Below are 21555 nucleotides of genomic sequence, written 5' to 3'. Positions count from 1 at the left end.
TACGCAGGAAGCCATGCGACAATTGTCTGACACCTCCACCTACGTCAAACTGAGTAAGGTCCCTATATTGCTATACCAGAGTTGCCTTCAGACAGTGCTGCGTAAAGGTGTAGAACAGGCTGTCATTTCTCAGGACATGGCAAAAATGAATTCATAAACATTCAGTGAAACCTCCCCCAAATCCATAAGGCTCTCAGGGACCCTCCAGGAAGACACATAGTCTCCAGCAGTGGATCAGTGACTGACCCCCTCTCCCGGTATGTGGACTGGTTCCTGAGACCCTTATTGGATTCTGTTCCTTTGCAATAGGGCTTTTATGTCTGCAAGATGCAAAGTATAGATGAACTAGACTGGCAGGGGGAGTGCAGCTTGGCCACAGTAGATGTGGTAGGATTATACAGCCATATACCCCATGACAATGCCATTTTAGCTGTGAAGAAGCTACTTGACATGGCAGGTAAAGATGCGGCATGCACTCATTTTATATGTGAAGCCGTCAGATTTATTTTGGAACATAACTCGTTTAAATTCGGGGAACAGTGGCATGTCCAGTGCACTGGTACAGCCATGGGCATACCCATGGCACCTACGCTCTCAATCATTTTTCTTGCCGTGTGGGAAGAGAGCACCATCTATGGACCTGGTAACTAGTTTTCTAAGTATATACAGCACTGGACCCGGTCCATAGATGTGCTGATAGTGTGGACAGGCACCCAGTCTCAGTTTACCACCTTCTTAGAATATATTAACAAGAATGATATTAACATGTCATTCACGGCAAACTTTGGTGGGAACAGGGTCCAATTCCTGGATATAGAATTAGTGTTAGAACATGATACTGTCAGTGTAAATGGTTACCAAAAACCAACAGCTACAAATTCCCTGTGAGAATACACAAGTTACCATCCACCACATGTGGCTAGAGCATTACCATATGGCCAATTACTTCGGCTGAGAAAGAACAATTCAGACTATGCCACATTCTTAGAACAATCTTGTGCCCTGATGGATAAGCTGAGAGCGAGGGGGTACCCTGATTTTATAATACAGCAAGCTTTTGATAGAGCGAGAACACAAGAGCACAGGGATTTAATCTTTGGTGCCCGGAAACGTAATAAGAAAAAACAATTAAACAAGCTATTTTTTTCATTTGAATTTAACTCAGCCGCAGACCTAATGAAACGTGATGAACAAAAATTGTCATTAGTTGCAAGCAGACAAAGATTTGCTTGATCTTGCAAATCAACGACCTCTCATTTCATTTCGGAGGACAAGAAACCAATGCGATGAATTGGTAAAAAAACGCATGTCTGCACCCAGTGTGAACTGGTTGCAATGGGAATTGCCTAAAGCTAATTTCCGTTGTAAGCACTGTTCCTGTAAACATCTTGACACCCCGCTGGATACAGTTAGGTCCTGTTAGTCATATGATGAATGATTTCATAACATGTAGATAAAAATTTTTTTGTATATCTGATCATTTGTCCCTGCATGTTATTTTAGATTTGAAAAACCATACGCCCTCTTTTTCATAGGGTATGCCCTCTGCTATCGTATGATTTTAGGGTCAATAGCTTTCTGTATTTTGTATTTATGTGTCACTTTGGGTTTCTTTGATGTGTTGGTAAACAGATTACCTTGTATTTGTGCGCTAAGGGTTCAGGGGTTGTACCGCCCTCCTACCCATCATACCTTGAAAAAGCGTCAGTGTCCTGAAACAAGCGCATTGTTGGTCTAGTGCATCCTTGGTTGTATACCCCGCTCCAAGCAATAAAGCAGCAAGTTTTGCAAGAAGTGTCCTGGATGCCTTCTTCCTTGTTTTTTTTTTGTTTTGCCATAAGTGATGTCATTATAAAGTACAATTGGTGGTGCAAAAAAAAAACAAGCCCTCATATGGGTCTGTAGGTGGAAAATTTAAAGCATTATGATGGACATTTATCAACAGGTTTAGTCAAGCTTTCTTTACTATAATTGTCGCAAAATTGTCGCAACTGCGACTACATGTGTTTTCGTGCGACAATTTGCATGAAGAACAAGAAAAGCAAGAAAATTCAAACTTGCTTACGTAGTAAATTTTTTCAAAATGGATTTGCTTTAGTCGGGTATTTATCAACTGCGACAGTCACAACTGTGCAAAAAAGTCGCAACAAGGTTAAAAATTGACTAGATTTACTCCTGCTCAAACATGGAGCAGAAAAAGCTTCTACCAAAGTAAAAAAGGAAAAATTGCTTACGTGAAAGAAAATTATCAACAGGCTGAAACCAGTTGATAAATAAGTCACACATAAGCAAAAAAAAAGTAAGGAAAAAATTACTAAAAAAAAAAAAGAATACATAAGCAAACATTGATAAATGTCCCTCTATGTCTTTTATAAGGCAAGGACAAAAAAATCGCTGTTGGGTTAAAGCATACCTGTCATCACTGAAAACTATAATGCATATCTATTACTCACTCATACAAATGCTTTACATGTCTAGCTTCTGTATTTGGCTCACAAATCCCTCTGTTCTGCGGCTCACTCATTTTGACATCCACTGCACAGCAAGGGGTGTGTTTGAGGCAAGCACTGAGCCTGCCCTCACTCACTTCCTCCCTGAGTCTGCTGTGACGTCACATCCCCATCTCTGAGGCAGCACCTGGCACAGAATGCTGGGGGTTGCACCGAGATTGCAGGGGTCCCCAGCGGCGGGACCCCTGCGATCATAAATCTTATCCCCTATCCTTACACACACAAACAGCTCTAAAGACAATTTATAAATGCCCCCGTGTCCCTTCCTGTGCTTCAGCTGAGACAAAGATGATGCTGCAGCCGGACAGGATTATGTTCTGGACCTATAGTGGTGTTCTCTCCTTTTTATAGTAAGCATGGCTTAAAAAGCACTTTCTTGTAAAGTATATTAGAAAGTTTAATGTCTGGGCGAGATGTATAACATTCAAGATTCTGACATTGCCCATTTAAGCTCAAATGAGCAGTAAAACCACAGCAAAATCTGCATGTTTAACATGGGTCTTGTAGCAAATTTTTCTGTATTTTCATCAGATTTTTTACCCTACTACATGTAAAATTCACAACTGAAATTGACATTCTTCAGAATTAAAATTCCTCCCCGATTTCCATGCAGTAACTATCTAAGGTAGGTATGTTGAGAAAATGTGTAGTGTCATCCTTTTGCCTTGTTACAGTAATCTAAAGTTGAAGTGCTTCCAACAGCTGACACTTTCTTTGCCTCTTTGCAAGCCTCGGATTTATTATGTGGATTATTTGGATTTGTCCTCTAAAATCATTTCAGTTCTTGTAACTGAGTCTGATTCCCAAACACATCCTACACAGTCTAGACCAAGCTTCTGTTCTCTATAAAACAAAGCAGGGATATGTTTACTGTGTTCCCAAAGTACAGCTTTCTGCCAGCATGAGCCATGGTGTCTGTCTACAACTGTGCCGACTATATAGTAGAAAAGAAATTGGTATGGTTGGATAATATGGGTGTGCCATGTAACTATTTACTTTCAATAGCTTTTTATTGAAGAATTATTTCAAGTTTCATACAACAGTTAGAACGCCAACAAGGCGTAAGAACAATGCCATGTAACTATTTAAAACATTCTTGCCCAATGCAACCTATAAAATATAATCAGTGTTTTTTTTAAGGCTTTTACAGGTTAAACAAAATCTGTGGTACCACATATATTTCCTGACATAAAATTCAGCATGTTGGCGGATGCTTGGATTGTAATAAATAAATTAACCCTCCCACTCAAACATTTAGCAGTTTATAAAAGCAGAACTATAGAAGCGGCTGCACTTGAATATCATTTCACATGTCAAATAAAAGTTTCCTCTTCTACTTGGCAAGTGGGTTGAAGCAGAAATAAGGCAAAGCAGATTTAAAGGGGTATTCCTACCTTTATAAAGTTATGTCATGTTGCTAGAATATGCCATCAGTTTTTGATTGGTGGAGTGACCACCGGGTTCCCTGCCAATCATGAGAAAGAAAGGAAAGTAATGCTTCTGGCCATCCAGTTGGACAGGGAATTGCAGCATTGACCTATGCAATTAAAGAGTACTGTGCTGAGAACTGTAGTGCAGCCCCCTTCAAGTTAATAGATCTCTGCTGCAGTTCCTTGTGCAACTAGATTAAAAAGGGATTGCAGTGATAAATCAGTTCTGCGTTTCGTTTATTCTCAGGATCACCAATTCTAAAATGATGGGATATCCTAACAATGTGCTATCACTTTGTATGATGGGAATACCCCTTAAGGGTAGGGTCACACACAGCACATCTGCAGCGTATCTTATGTTGCCGATTTGCTGCCGGCAGTCACAGAGTGATAGCAGAACGATCTCCCTGTGTCCGCTTGTAGCGGCAGATTTCTATTTGGACAATTTTTTTTTGTCCCTAAATGATAAGAATATTACAAGGTGCCATACTGATGAGACCCCTAGTGAGCAGCTGTAATCTAAAGAGGAATCGGGTAGTTGGTGTTCAATTCCTTGACAGTGTCAATGTAGGTGAATTGAAGCATTTACACTGTCCCTTTTTAAAATGAGTGGTCTGCTCATGTAATACATGCATATAGCAAGTCCGCCAATGGTGGAGGTGTTTTTTGTAGCTAATCTATGCTGATAGATCAGGAGACAGGTGTTCCCTAATATGTTATTTTGAAATGGATTTTCTAAACTATACCACCCTATTACATGGCTATATAAGTAGGTATGTATATGAGATTCCTTGGGGGTTTCAGCAAGAAGACTCTTACCGATCATGTCAAGTCTTTTTAAAATGACAGGAACACCTTAAGCTCAAATTCTGTGAAAATGTCTGCTTTCAAATTTGATGTGAACAGCTTAACAAAATACATATTAGAAATGCTGTCCTTCCAAAGTGTCTCCCGCCCCCATACTATTTTGATATACCATATATTCACAAATATCATCATTTTTAATGTTGTTAGCTGATCAATGTTTATTTTAAAGGGTCTGTCTGAATGATCTTTTTTAATAATTTCCCCTCCCTTCTTACATTAAATAAGTAATTTGCATACACTGCTGAATATGCACCTTTTTCCACTTTTCTAGTGTCACATGACCTGGGACATCACTGTCTCTTTTTTTCAGTGATTCCCTATATATCTTCTCTATAGGCTAAGAGGTTGTGATTTGTAGGCTCTTATACAGGACATCATTGGAAGGAAGGGTCTGTAATGTCACAGGTCATTACAGCAGATCGGAGTACAGGCACATTTTTTGCATGTTGAGTAAATAACTTATGTATGAGGTGAGGGGGTAAATATTATTAAATTTGGAAGACCCCTTTAATTTGAAAGAATAAATACTTTTTTAAAAGCACTTACTGCATTGTATTACTGGGGCTATTAATGCAACTGTCTTATTTATATTTTTCATCTGACACACCAAATTACATGTCTTATACAATAACTTCTCTTGTTTATTTCTGTACTAATACAGTGCTGTGTCATTTATTTTTTTTTCAGATACTGGCATGGTTTGAGGAAGGAGAAGAAACTACAACAGCATTTGTGGAGCCTATAGTTATTATTATGATTCTTTTTGTGAATGCTTTTGTTGGAGTATGGCAGGTATGTGTTCATGCTCACAGAGCGTGAGAAATGGTTTTGTTCACATTGTGGCCTGGTACAGGGGAGAAATTTGAATGGATGAGCTGAAATACTGTTTTCAGTTTATTTCCTCCAATCCTACATTTATGCATAAGGTAAACCTTCAATGCCGAAATGTAGACAATATTCAAGGTATTTGTACCACCCTTTGCAGCTAGAAATGCAACAGCAGGTAAAACTGATACAAACAAACATAATTTGGCCCCTGGTTTCATGATGTGAAAGAAAGAAAACCTTGTAGAAGTACAGTTAAATCTGTATGTAAGGCCAGCTCCCCCTTGTCCAGACAAAATGATCAGTCCACCAAACAACATTATGCAAAGTGATAATTTTCTTTTGAGAAGAGGTTTCGCTGTATATAATTTCTAGCAGCTTATATATGACACAAGGTCTAAATCGGCAGCACATGTGATGCATCGCTGATTATGTTTTCAGTAATATTAGGTAAAAAGCAGTTTCTTGCAGACACATCATAAATGCTACAGTAAATCTGCATATCTAACTGCATTGCTTCATTTATGGCACCTGTACACCTTAGATTAAAATAAAGTTGATTAAAATTGGACGATTTCCATCAAACTGATCATTTGTCAAGTGAAATGTAACAAGGAGTGATTGTTTTAGCTATTTGATGATGAAAAGAAGTTAACAGTGTTTGAAATGTAATGTGTATGGCCACCTTTAAAAGTGTTCTAACATTTGAAGAGGTATTTCTATTTCAGCAAGTAATACCGAATCCAAAGTTGTGCATCACAGTTCTTCCTGGTTTTAATGTTTGCTTACAGATAAGAAGCAGTCCTGCCTTGTGGTGGCTAAAAACACAAAGCAGAGGCGCTCCTTGTGGAGGATCACACGTGCTAATGTCAGACGGTACAGGTGGTCTCTTACCTGCACTGGTTGTGTACCGAAATACACAACAATGGTTAGCACATGTTAGACGTTGAAGGAGACTTGGTTGTCTGTCTGCAGCCTTCCCATGTAAACTTGTATAATACAGTGAACTTCATGGGTGGCAAGGAATTCTCTGGCGCTGACCGGAACAAAGAGGCTTCAGGTACGTAGGTTCAGGTAAAAAAAGGCTTTATTCAGCCAAGATGCAACGCAAACGCAGTGAAACACGTTGCATCTTGGCTGAATAAAGCTTTTTTTTTTTTACCTAAACCAACATACCTGAAGCCTCTTTGTTCCGGTCAGCGTCAGAGAATTCCCTGCCACCCACGAACTTCACTGCACTGTGGTGATCACACTAGTGCACAGCACATTGCAGTTATAGTTATCACAGCTCCCGCTTGTATTGATCCGTAGACCTGTGTGTTCATCACACAATCCAGAATGCATCCATTGGGAGTAAGGGTTCTTGTTCTATAAAGCCAGCAAATATCTTGAAACAATTTTTGAAGTGATACAGAAAGTATATTAGAAACTTGCAAATCTTTTCCTTATACAGTGATATACACTTCACAAAAAAAACATAAAACCTCTTTAGGTAAATAAAGCTAAAATATATATTTTTTTTTAAATGATCCCTTTAATCTATCATTCAGTCATCTAAATGATTCTGAGTATCTGGCACTTGTTTGACACAGAATTGAAATAAAAGCTGGGTTCTCATGAGACAAAAAGGAAACCGCTGAGCAGAGATAGATAATTATGAAACTATTATGCCTAGAATACAGAATGGTAGCATCCAATAATTCAGAATATTTGAAATTTTAAGCACAGGTCATGTTTTAATGCAAGATAAGTCCTTATGTACTAGGTGCAGTGATTGTGCCAAGTTATTTTGTCCTCCTTTACAACTGACTTTAGAACCAGTTCATATGTATTGTCCTGCAGGAAAAACCATTAGCATTATTTCTTCGTGTTATTTTTTAGCTGTGATCTTTCAAAATAGTTTTCTCTATCTAGTGCCAATCAATAAACTTATTACATCTTATGCAATCTGGATACATCTGTTTTCCACTGTACAGAGCAATGTTAGATTCCGCTATGTACTTGAGTTGGAGAAATTCTGGGTGGTTCATTGAACTCAGCCAGGGGGATCTCAGTGACGAAATCCACTGGAAAGTTCTTGCTGGCATACCGCAGACATACAACAAGCTGGCAGCTAGAAAGCCCAAATGACTTTTCTTTAACTCAATCCCAGAATGGGAAAAAGTACCAAGTTACTTTTAAAATATCTCATTCTCTTTTTATAGTACTTGCAGTACAGTAGAAGGGACAAGAGCTTAATGTGCTGGGGAAACACTTTGCAAAAACATCATCTGTCACAAAAAGTGGCCGTGTAATTAGAATGTATTTAGAGTCTGTAAAAAGTATTTCCTAAATTAAAGAACTCAATGTTTTCCTGCCAGGAAAACACGAGGACATTTTTGGATTTACTTACTGGCTTGCATGAATAAAAGTTATATGTTGTTTTTTTGTTTTTTTTCCTGTTAGTTAGTAAAACATTGTGAAAGCTTTCACCACCTTTTAAACCCTATTTTAACACCTTAGAAGACTATCTTGACTTTTTAACTGCTGGTAGTATATGGATGCTTAAAGGGGTTATCCACCATAAGGTGATTTTAGTAGTATGTACCTGCCAGAACTGGGTATTTCCTGTTGAATTTCATTCTCTAAACTACACATCCCATAGTTCCATAGTTTGTTAGTATGAGTTCAATTTCCTTCTTCCCACACATCAGCCACCCCACCCATTGAAGCACACCTGTGATCCCTTCAATGCAATACACCAGCGTTTTCTGATCAGGGTGCCTACAGCTGTTGTAAAATGAACTCTCACACCCAGCGGTTGCTCCACCCATTGAAGCAGGACAGACTCCCTCTGATCACCTGACTAGTGATGTCAGGTCTCAACGCATGGCAACCTGGGAAATCCCGAGACATGAGTAATTTTGTATGCTGTTAAAAATAAATATTTTTAAAAATAACTCATATCAACAAGAACATTTTTTATGACCTAGATATTGATCTGGAATGTTAGAGGATTAAATAATCGCAATAAGAGATGCACAGTTTTTGATGTGAATTGTTAATTAAGAAGGGATGGGGATCACAGGAGTTCCATGCATTTGGTACAAATTTTTCTGCAGGGGTCTCAGTAATAATACACAATAAAATAAATTTTACATTAATTACTCAACAAATAGATAGTAAATGACGTTATGTCTTTTTATATGGCATTCTGGATAATCTGTTATTCTGGCATTTCCTTGTGGAACTGAATAAATTTGGACTCGATAAGGAATTTGCACAATTAACCGTATATGTCTGCGGAGATTTTAATTGCATGATTGATAGACAAAATTTCACCTAGGAAAAACATAGGTAGATTGACGTCCCCCATTAATGAGATTTATTGGTGAAGTAGAGTGGTATGATACCTGGAGGGAACTTAATGGGGACAAGCGGGTGTATACATGCTTTAGTAGTACTTTTAACCCCTTGGGGACTCAGCCCATTTTCACCTTCAGGACTTAGCCTTTTTTTGAAATTCTGACCACTGTCACCTATTGCATTAATAACTCTGGGATGCTTTTACCTTTTATTCTGATTCCGAGAGTTTTTTTTTCCGTGACATATTCTACTTCAACATAGTAGTGTTACCCCAAACCTTTCTTTTTCACAAGGGGTAATAGAAGAAATTAGGTTTAAAATCTTGGGCATTTTCTCCTATTACCCTTTGTGAAAAAGAAAAATTTGGTTAACACCATCATTTTAGTGTTATAAATCAAATTTTCAATTTTCGCGTCCAACTTCAAAGCAAAGTCATCAAACACCTGTGTTGCGTTCCTTGAGGGGTGTCGTTTCCAAAATAGTATGCGGTGTTTTTTTTTTTTTTGCGCTGTACTGGCACCATGGGGGCCTCCTAAATGCAACATGAGAAAAATTTAGCTTTTTGAAAGAGAATTTTGCTGAAATTTTGCTGAAGTTTTTTGGGGGGCTTGTTGCATTTTGCAAGTCCCCAGGGTGTCAGAACAGCAAAAAAAAAAACTCACTGCACACTATTTTGGAAACTACACCCCTCAAGGAACGTAACAAGGGGTATAGTGAGCCGAAACACCTCATAGATGTCTGATGACTTTGCGTTTAACTTGGACGAGAAAATGAAATTATGGTGTTGCTCAAAATTTTTCATTTTTACTTGGTGTAATAGGAGAAAATGGACCCCAAAATTTTAAGCCCAATTTCTCCCGATTAAGAAAATGCCCCATATGTGGACGTTAAGTGCTCTGCTGGCGCACTACAGGTTTCAGAACAGAAGGAGCGCCATTCGACTTTTGGAGAGAGAATTTTGCTGGAATTGAAGTCAGGGCCATGTGCATTTACAAACCTCCCATGGAGCCAGAATAGCAGAAACCCCCCACATGTGACACCATTTTAGAAACTATACCCCTCCAGGAAAGTAACAAGGATTACAGTGAGTACTTACACCTCACAGGTTTTTTGATCAGTATTGATAGTGTTACCCCAAATGTTTCATTTTCACATGGGGTAATAGGTGAAAACGCCCCCAAAATTTGTAGTGCAATTTCGCCTGAGAAAGAAAATACCCCATTTGTGGATGTAAAGTGCTCTGTGGGCGGACTGCAATGCTCAGAATAGAAGGCACGCCATTGGGCTTTTGGAGGGAAAAGTTTGTTGGAATTGAAGTCGGGGTCCATATGCGTTTACAAAGCCCCCATTGTGCAAGAACAGCAGAAACCCCACACATGTGACACCATTTTAGAAACTACACCCCTCAAGGAACGTAACAAGGGTTATAGTGAGTACTTACACCTCACGTTTTTTTAACAGTGGGACATAAAAGTTAAAGAATTGATTTTTAACACTAAATTGCTGGTATTAACCACATTTTTTTTTTTGTTTCACAAGTAGTAAGATAAAAAGAGCTCCACAAAATTTGTAGCCCAATTCCTCCAGAATAAGGAAATACCCCATTTATGGCAATAAAGCACTATGCGGGTGCAAAACAGGGCTTAGCCGTGAGACAGCACCGATGAGATTTGAGGCCTAAAGTGGTGCTTTGCACTGCAGTGGGAGGTTCTGACACAAAATCTATAAAAAAAATAAAAAATAAAAACCCTGGCAAGTGACCATCATTTTGAAACTACACCCCTCAAGGAAGGTAACATTGAGTACTTAAATCTCACAGGTGTTTTGAACAGTGGGCCGTAAATTGAAAATATTTTTAATTTTTCACTAAAATGCTGGGGTTACCCAATTTTTTACATTTCACATGGGGTAATAGGAGAAATCGGGTTCCAAATTTTGGAGGACTTTTCCCCCTGACTATGGAAATACATCCACATATGGGGTAACGTGCTAGGCGGGCGCACAACAAGGCTCAGAAGTCAAAATCTGTTTGCATTTGAGGCCTATGGCAACAGTAGCTGAAGTTTACATACATTCAGCGGAAAATACAAAAATGAAACACCCACGTGTGACACCATTACAGAAAGTACCCACCCTGAGGAATGGGTATAGGGGTAAAGAGGACATTTTGAATGTACGGGTGTTTCCTAAATTTGTTTTCCAGGAATGGATGAAGATTAACTTTTGAAAATTGCAATTTTCAACCTAAGCTCTGCTTCATCTTTCTGGGAACAACTAACATGCGACTCCGAATTGTCGCCTGGAAATACGACGGAGCTCATGAGTGAGAATCTTTGCTTTTGAAGCCGATGTTTCTTATGGACCTAACAGTTACATACATTCATAGGAAAATACAAGAAAGGAATACCCACATGTGAGCCTATTACAAACAGTACACCCCCAAGGGAAGGTGTATAGGGGTGAAGTGGACATTTGGAACAGACGGGTGTTCCCTAAATTTATTTTCCAGGAATGGATGAAGTGTAGTTTGGGGAAAATGAAAATTGCTATTTTATTACTGATATGCCAGTTTTTTTTTACCAAATTGATTGACCAAATTGATTGATTTTCCCAAATTGATTGAGTATAGCCAAAAGTAAAAATATGCCAACCCAAAAACCTATGCTCTGAATCATCTTTCTGGGAATGTGATGTGTGTGGCCGTCCCTGTTCGGTTACCTCAAATGTGGACCCCGCTCACGTATGGAGAGAGCGCTGCGCATTTGAGGCAACTGCAAATCCCCAATACTGTTGACTGAGTGTCCCATGACCCTTTTTTTTTTTTTTCAGGTTGGGGGGGGGGGGGGGGATGGGGGGAAGATATCAGGGTTATTGGGAAATAGGTTTATGTTTTTTTGGGGGGAGGTGGTGTTTGTTTTTAAAATTTGGAAGACAATATATTCTGGACTGGTACCACATAGTCTAATTCTGGGGAATTTATATTAGGGAAAAGGATTAAAAATGTAGTTCTCCATGGAAGTGTGATACTCTCTGAAGCAGTTTTTAATGCAGAGGCCCGGATGATCGGGGGAAGTGTCACATTGAGTGGTGGTGTCCTTCCGAATCCCCCTCCTGTTAGACACACTGCATTTTTTTTCTGCGATCGTCCCTTCTTTCCAGTGTGGGGGACCTCACCTGGAAAATGTTGGCCTGGGAAGATCCGGGAAACCGAAGTTCCAGAGGTGCTCTGACCCACCCTTCAGCGTTCACCAATGATGAGGGCCTTTAGAACTTCCTCTTGGAACTGCAGGAATGTCTGTGTTCCCAGCGTACTGGGACAGTACAAAAGAATTGTACATGGCAAACTGTACCATGTAGAGCGCAACTTTTTTGTACCATGCCCATGTTTTCCACATGGCCTCATATGGCTTGACGACTTGATCAGAGAGATCAACTGATTGTAGTCCAGATTAAAATCTAATCAGGTGGACTAGCACAGGGTTTAGGGAAAAGATGCACTATTTTGTATCAAATTGATACAATTTGGTTTAAACTTAAAAAATTAATTGGAATTAAGGGTGCATGAAATATACTTGTTTATGGAATAAAAAAAATTGTAGAATTCTTAAAAATAGAGGATTATGGATTTTGGGAAAAACATAATATCAGGTTGGTTGAGCAACTGATTACATATAGAAAGGTTGTTAGATTTGAAAATTTACAAAAACAATACCACTTAAATAAGTCAGTGTTATAGAATGTTGCAAATATCACATGCTTATGCCACTACATGTTTGATATTGAGACACATTATATCATGGATTTTTTTTTTTTTACACAGGGTGATAAGAGCATATCTATGATATATAAGATATTAATGAATCAGGTGACAGATAATGGTCACTTTATTAGTAGAAACAAATGGGAAAAAGTTATGGGAGTTTGCACAGAAATGCAATGGGAACAAATACTTAAGAGTACACTGACTGCATTGGTTAGTCAACCACATAGAATAATGCAGTTTAAAATTGTACATAGATTACACTACTCACTCAAAATGGTTAATAAATTCAGGGGTAACAAAATAGCGAAATGTAGTAAATGTGACATGCAAGAGGCAGATAGCTATCATATATTTTGAAGTTGTATAAAAATTTAAGAGTTCTGGCCTAATATATCTATAAAAAATGCAGAATGTGTTCCCTCATTTGATCCAAGATTTTTCTTATTGGGATGTCATGACCTTCTAGATTGCCTAAAAGCGAATTACTATTGAAAGTATTATTTGTAGGCAGAATGTTGATACCGTACTTAAAAACTGGTTATCTTTGACAGATCCTACTTTGAAAATGTGAGAGGGGGAAGTGGAAAAAATGAGAACCAAATCCGTTAAATCCTTGGCCCAATGAGAGAAAATTTTGAGTTTTTGGCAAAAACTGAACTGCTGGGTTATGGCGTAAAAAAAAATTTTTTCTTTTTTTTCTTTTCCTCTCCTCGTGCTGTGGGGGTTGGGTGGGGGTTTTAAAATAATGTTTGTAGAATTGTTTAGCTATAAGATGGTGATACAGAATTTAATGTGAATGTAACTATATGGCAAAATCTATTGTAAAACTGTGATTGTCAAATTGTTGCTGAAATAAAATATATAAATATATTGTGGCAAAAATCATCGAAGAATTGTGAGACCACTGTCACACACAGGTACAGACACTATATTATGGACTACACTAACTTTACAGCCCCTGTAGCATAGTCAAATAAAAATAATCCTGGAATACCCCTTTAATTTCATTGATACTAATGTAAGAGTGAAAGGACACCACTTTAAACTGTTTTCAGATCAGATTTTATTGCAATGTTAAAATAGGGCCAGATGTCAGAATAACTGAGAAAAGGGAGAGGGATCTAAATATTGTTATCCTGTATTTTGTATACATTCTTTACTGGCTGTTAATAGGGTTTTGACACAAGCCCCTAGGAGCTTTTATGTAATCTCAAAACTGAACAGAAGTTAAATTCTTGCACCATTGAATACCCAAAATCTTGTGGTTGGGTGTTAGGTTGTGACATGAAGGAAACACTGATATATATATATATATATATATATATATATATATATATATATATATATATATATATATATATAGAGAGAGAGAGAGAGAGAGAGAGAGAGAGAGAGAGAGAGAGAGAGAGAGAGAGAGAGAGAGAGAGAGAGAGAGAGAGAGAGAGAGAGAGAGAGAGAGAGAGAGAGAGAGAGAGAGAGAGAGAGAGAGAGAGAGAGAGAGAGAGAGAGAGAGAGAGAGAGAGAGAGAGAGAGAGAGAGAGAGAGAGAGAGAGAGAGAGAGAGAGAGAGAGAGAGAGAGAGAGAGAGAGAGAGAGAGAGAGAGAGAGAGAGAGAGAGAGAGAGATATTTATTATATATATTCTTTTCTTTTTTTTATTGTAGTAATGCATCAGCTCTTTCTTTTTTTTATTGTAGTAACGCATCAGCTCTGCAGGATAACAGGATAAGTGAATAAAACATGAATATTTTTGATCTAGTACATCTGATAGTTAGAAAAGCATCATTTTTTTTTTCAACAAGAAGGCATAATATTAGCACCACAATGAATACCACCATTTTAGTATGTAAGCAGAACAAAGAGGAGGAACCAAAATGGAGACCAAAAATAAGCAAATTGCAGTAGGCTGACACCTATCCCCTATACTGTGGATAGGAGAGAAGTAATTTTAACTTGAAATTCCCATTTAATGATTTATATAAAGTGTCAGTGAATAACAACTCCTACAAAATATTTAATTAACTTTTTTTTGTTATTTGCAGGAAAGAAATGCAGAGAGTGCCATTGAAGCTCTGAAGGAATATGAACCTGAGATGGGCAAAGTAATCCGTGCAGACCGGAATGGAGTACAACGTATCAGAGCAAGGGACCTTGTTCCTGGAGACATTGTAGAAGTGGCAGGTACTTGTTACTATTTATATAAAAGTAAAGGACCAACTATTTTTTTGGTATGCCATATAATATTTGTGGGGGGAAAAAAAAACGGAGTCTGAATGCTAAAACATAATGAAATAAAAATAAAATATTGCATACAGTGAAATAGATAAGTACAAGCCTAGCAGAAGTCATAACTTCCCAACATATTTATGAAAACTTACAATTCCTGACATTTAATAATAGTGCACATTCCCTCTCTCTTTTAGGTCATATAAAATCACTACTTTCTTTCTATGGCGGACATCCGCGATCACGGCATCTGCAGCAGTGCGGTACTTTGAATGGATGATCGGATCGCCCACAACGCTGCCGCGGGGATCCGATCATCCAGCATGGCGGCCGGAGGTCCCCTCACCTGGCTCCGGCCGTCTCCCGGGGTCTTCTGCTCTGGTCTGAGATCGAGTAGACCAGAGCAGAAGATGACCGATAATACTGATCAGTGCTATGTCCTATACATAGCACTGAACAGTATAAGCAATCCACTGATTGCAATGAATAGTCCCCTATGGGGACATAAACAGTGTAAAATAAATAAAAAAGTTGAAATGTGAAAGATCCCCTCCCCCAATAAAAAGTAAAACGTCAGTTTTCCCCATTTTACCCCAAAAAAGCGTAAAAAAAATTATATGCATATTTGGTATTGCCGCGTGCGTAAAAGTCTGAACTATTAAAATATATTGTTAATCATCCCGTACGGTGAACGGCATAAGGGTAAAAAAAAATGTTAAGTCCAAAATTGCTGCTTTTTTTTGTCACATTTTATTTAAAAAAAAAATTTATAAAAAAATTATAAATAGTAAAACCTAAGCAAAAGTGGTACTGATAAAAAACTACTGTTCATAACGCAAAAAATGAGCCCTCATACTGCCCCATATGCGGAAAAATTTGAAAGTTTTATAGGTGGTCAAAATAGGGCAATTTCAAACATACTAATTTTGTTAAAATGGTTTGAGATTTTTTTTAAGCGGTACAATTATAGAAAAGCATATAACATGGGTATCCTTTTAATGATATTGACCCACAGAATAAAGAAAACATGTTATTTTTACCGGAAAGTGTAAAGCGTGAAAACAAAATCTGCCAAAATTAGCTAAATTGCAGTTTTCTTTTCAATTTTCCCACATTAATATTTGTTTGGTTGAGCCGTACATTTTATGGTAAAATAAGTGATGAAATTACAAAGTACAATTGGTGATGAAAAAAACAAGCCCTCATATGGGTCTGAGGATGGAAATATAAGAGTTATGATTTTTAGAAGGCAAGGAGGAAAAAACGAAAATGTAAAAAAAAAAATTGGTCTGGTCCTAAAGGGGTTAAACTTGCATATTATCGTTTAAAGAGGAGTATGGTACCTGAAAGCAGTAGAAATTTGCTCTCAAGGATGTACCAGGCATGTGGAGGTCCACAACTTTTTTTTTTTACTTTTTTATATTTTTTTTGTGAAGTTTCTTTTGATTTTTCCCATGATGTTAGGCTAAGAGGCCTTAAAAAAACTGCACAGGTAAACCCCCAATCACCTCCCATCAGTTAGGTTTTAAAGGTATGACATTGTTTTCTGGACATTTCCTAGCTGTTTTAAGTGAACTATAAATAAAATGTATCTCAAATAAAATGCTACTAATAAGATGTTTGAAACAATCTTCAAAAACGATAAAGTTTGTTGACATGGAACCTTTGAAGAGGTTAAATGACTTCAGCCTAAGTGTATGAAAACTATTTCAGGGTGAAATCAGGGTTAAAATGCGTCTGTATTATCTTCATTTGTAAAACATACTTTTCTATAATTTATCAAAGCTGCTCTGGTCAAGTAAGCAAGTGCTCAAGTTTTTTATTTGACACATTTCATTGTGCTATATATGTAAACTTACTGTTATTCTGCCTAGGTCATAAGCTGGGGATAGGCTAGTTAGTTGTTTCACAGACATTGGGGCGATTTATCAAAAGCGTGCAAAGGAGAAGTTGCCCATAGCAACCAATCAGAGCACTTCTTTCATTTTGCTGGGACCTTGTTAAAAATAAAAGAAGCAAGCGAATTGGTTGTTATGGGCAACTTTTCCTCTGCACAGGTTTTGCTAAATCTCCCCCATTGTGTCTACATCAGATTCTTTTTATGAAATGACTGATTCAGTCTCTGAGCATTTACATGTAAAATGTGCTGCTGAGCTGGATACTCTTGTCTGTGGAAAGTTGCAGACAACTCTTCCAGTGATTTCTTTTTTTCTTTTCCTTTAGGAAAACATGGTACTTTCCATATATGATTTTGCCAGTATCACCCCTAAGGGTGATGTGACCACACAAATAGAAAGGGCAGAATGAGTGCTTTGTAGCAAATGGAAAGATGCTGGAAAGTCTGTATGAGTATTCAATAGTTTTTTGTAGAACATGTGTAAATTGGAGCAAAGCTCTGCATGTTTACTGTATAAATCAACAATCATATAGTTAGCTTAAAGGGGTACTCCAAGAAACTGAACTTATCAAACACATACCCCCTATCCTCAGGGGACCCTGGCTACTTGGCATGCTACTGCCCCCACATTCCTGGATGACAGCAAGTGACTGCCGGCTCAACCTGTCAACCGTCCCAGCAGTCAGGTTTCCTCCTCAATAAGACACTTATTATCCACCGGATAATGTATAAGTACAGTTCCCTGGAGTACTCTGTACTGTACAGTATTATTTCAGACAGTGTTGTGTATTTCATGGGTAGTTAAAGTTGCACAAGTGGTTTCACAAAACCAGGACAAGAGGTTCCCTAGCCATGTATCAAGGAAGTATATGTATTGTACTGTATTTAGGCTAGGGGTGTAGCTAGTTGTAGCCAAGCCATTCTTCTGTCAAAGTATCTGCCCTTAACTTTACCAATACTATTTTCTTAAATAACATGTAAATGTGGCACACCAATAGGCTTACTATTTCCATAGTGGGGTATAATAATATGTAACAGCAATAACTTAAAGTTGAAAGAGGCCTGTGAAAAAATGAAAGAAGCAATCCGATTGGTTGCTATGGGCAACCGCACCACTCTTCCTCTACACAGGTTTTGCTTTATCTCCCCCAGTCATCATTTTCACATGAACCCAAATTCATTGAAATTGGGTGGCTATAAGCTGCAAACAAAAAGTAGTAGGTTTATCTACAGGTGTCAGCCGGGTTACAGGCTCACAAATCCACAGCAAAACAAAGTTTCTGCAGCACTCCAATAGTGGCAAGTTCTTTTCAGTCTACAGTCTCTTCACTACAGCTCAGCCCCATCTGAGGTCTGGATATGAGGACAAGAGCACCCTCATATGTTGCTTTTCCTCTCTCATAAGGTTTGGGAAGGAAAACTTGGCAAACTGTGTACTCTAGTGAATGAATATTAATTGTGGATGACTTGTATGGCACTTTATGTAAATGTGATAATGCACTATGATGTTATACATGAATATATACTTGCAATGATCACTGTGTTACTTTGCTTGAAAATGGTTGTGTGCGCACATGAAATATTGCCACTCTTTGAAATGGTTTGATGAATTAAATCAGCTTCTTTTACTATGGTGAAATCCTCTTATCTGAATGGGGGACCTCTGACCGGGGTTCGTATAGCTGCCTGCACCCACCACTGTTAATATTTAGATGTACTGCTCTAGACTATATATATATATATATATATATATATATATATATATATATATATATATATATATATATATATATATATATATAATAAATTCATATTCACTGGCCACTTTAATGACGTACTGGAACGTCATGTGTCTGCTCCCGATCTATAACGCGGGGCCACGGCGTCATAGCTGGTCGGGCCTGGCCTCTAACGGCCGGGACCCGTGGCTAATAGCGTGCGGCATTGATCGCGGTGCCGCGCGCTATTAACCCTTTAGACATGGCGTTCAAAGTTGAATGCTGCGTCTAAAGTGAAAGTATGCCGGTTAGCTCAGTGGGCTGTTCGGGATAGCTGCGGCGAAATCACGGCATCCCGAACAGCTTACAGGACAGCAGGAGGGTCCCTACCTGCCTCCTCGCTGTCCGATGGCAGAATCATCGATCACTGGTTTCCTATGAGAAACCAGTGATCAATGTAATAGATCAGTGTGTGCAGGGTTATAGGTCCCTATGGGAGCTATAACACTGCAAAAAAAAGTGAATAAAGATCATTTAACCCCTTCCCTATTAAAAGTTTGAATCACCCCCCTTTTCCCATAAAAAAAAAAAACACAGTGTAAATTAAAAAAAAAAAAAAACATTTGGTATCGCCGCGTGCGGAAATGTCTGAATTATAAATTATTATAAACAATATATTTATAATTTATAAATTATAAATATATCGTTAATTAAACCGCATGGTCAGTGGCGTATGCGCAAAAAAATTCCAAAGTCCAAAATAGATCAATGATCAATAAGTCCTATCAATGCAAAAATTGTACCACTAAAAACTTCAGATCACGGCGTAAAAAATGAGCCCTCATACCGCCCGATATGCGCAAAAATAAAAAAGTTATAGGGGTCAGAAGATGACAATTTTAAACGTATTAATTTTCCTGCATGTAGTTATGATTTTTTCCAGAAGTACGACAAAATCAAACCTATATAAGTAGGGTAACATTTTAACCGTATGGACCTACAGAATAATGATAAGGTGTAATTTTTACCGAAATATGCACTGCGTAGAAACGGAAGCCCCCAAAAGTTACAAAACGGCGTTTTTTGTTTTTTTGTATGTTGGCTCACAATGATTTTTTTTTTCCGTTTCACTGTGGATTTTTGGGCAAAATGACTGATGTCATTACAAAGTAGTATAGGTGGCGCAAAAAATAAGCCATCATATGGATTTTTAGGTGCAAAATTTAAAGAGTTATGATTTTTTAACCCCTTAAGGACTTAGCCCTTTTTCACCTTAAGGCCGTTTTTTGCAATTCTGACCACTGTCACTTTAAACATGAATAACTCTGGAATGCTTTTGCTTATCATTCGGATTCAGAGATTGTTTTTTCGTGACATATTCTACTTTAACATAGTGGTAAAATTTTATGCTAACTTGCATCCTTTCTTGGTGAAAAATCCCAAAATTTAATGAAAAAAATGAAAATTTTGCATTTTTCGAACTTTGAAACTCTCTGCTTGTAAGGAAAATGGATATTCAAAAACATTTTTTTTTTGGTTCACATATACAATATGTCTACTTTATGTTTGCATAATAAAATTGTCGAGTTTTTGCTTTTGGAAGACACCAGAGGGCTTCAAAGTTCAGCAGCAATTTTCCAATTTTTCACAAAATTTTCAAACTCAATATTTTTCAGGCACCAGTTCAGTTTTGAAGTGGATTTGAAGGGTCTTCATATTAGAAATGCCCCATAAATGACCCCATTATAAAAACTGCACCCCCCAAAGTATTCAAAATGACATTCAGTCAGTGTTTTAACCCTTTAGGTGTTTCACAGGAATAGCAGCAAAGTGAAGGAGAAAATTCACAATCTTCATTTTTTACACTCGCAAAAATTCAAAAATTGGGTCTACATGAACATGAAAGTGGTAAAAGGAGAAAATTTTTACTTGTATTTGTAGCCCAATTTGTCTCGAGTAAGCACATACCTCATATGTCTATGTAAAGTGTTTGGCGGGCGCAGTAGAGGGCTCAGAAGGGAAGGAGCGACAAGGGGATTTTAAAGAGTACGTTTTTCTGAAATGGTTTTTGGGGGGCATGTCACCTTTAGGAAGCCCCTAGGGTGTCAAAACAGCAAAAAAAAAACACATGGCATACCATTTTGGAAACAATACCCCTCGGGGAACGTAACAAGGGATAAAGTGAGCCTTAATACCCCACAGGTGTTTCATGACTTTTGCAAATGTAAAAAAATAAAATATAATTTACCTAAAATGCTTGGTTTCCCAAAAATTTTTCATTTTTAAAAAGGGTAATAGCAGAAAATACCCCCCAAAATTTGAATCCCAATTTCTCCAGATTCAGAAAACACCCCATATGGGGGTGAAAAGTGCTCTGCTGGCGCACTACAGGTCTCAGAAGAGGGGTAGTCACATTTGGCTTTTTGGAAGCAAATTTTGCTCTGGGGGCATGCTGCATTTAGGAAGCCCCTATGGTGCCAAGACAGCAAAAAAAAAAAAAACACATGGCATACTATTTTGGAAACTAGACCCCTCGGTGAACGTAACAAGGGGTTAAGTGAACCTTTTATACCCCACAGGTGTTTCACGACTTTTGCATATGTAAAAAAAATTTTTTTTATTTTTTACCTAAAATGCTTGTTTTCCCAAAAATTTTACATTTTTAAAAAGGGTAAAAGCAGAAAATACCCCCCAAAATTTGTAACACAATTTCTCCCGAGTACGGCGATACCCCATATGTGACCCTAAACTGTTGCCTTGAAATACGACAGGGCTCCAAAGTGAGAGCGCCATGCGCATTTGAGGCCTGAATTAGGAACTTGCATAGGGGTGGACATAGGGGTATTTTATGCCAGTGATTCCCAAACAGGGTGCCTCCAGCTGTTGCTAAACTCCCAGCATGCCTGGACAGTCAGTGGCTGTCTGGTAATACTGGGAGTAGGGGAGTAGTTGTTTTGCAACAGCTGGAGGCTCCGT

At 38.1% G+C, this 21555-nt stretch overlaps 1 protein-coding gene across 2 annotated transcripts in view; it reads left to right on the top strand.

The window, feature by feature from the left end:
* The window catches only part of ATP2A3 (ATPase sarcoplasmic/endoplasmic reticulum Ca2+ transporting 3), a 269997-nt gene that overhangs the window by 108115 nt on the left and 140327 nt on the right, over window positions 1-21555 (top strand). For both annotated transcript variants that reach the window (XM_056556395.1, XM_056556396.1), the window contains exons 4-5: window positions 5495-5599; window positions 14781-14919. In XM_056556395.1, coding sequence (XP_056412370.1) covers window positions 5495-5599; window positions 14781-14919 — 244 coding nt within the window. The remainder of the gene's footprint in view (window positions 1-5494; window positions 5600-14780; window positions 14920-21555) is intronic.

Source organism: Hyla sarda, chromosome 2, assembly GCF_029499605.1.
Source record: "Hyla sarda isolate aHylSar1 chromosome 2, aHylSar1.hap1, whole genome shotgun sequence".
Lineage (NCBI taxonomy): Eukaryota > Metazoa > Chordata > Amphibia > Anura > Hylidae > Hyla > Hyla sarda.
This window is presented reverse-complemented; position numbering and strand designations above follow the sequence as displayed.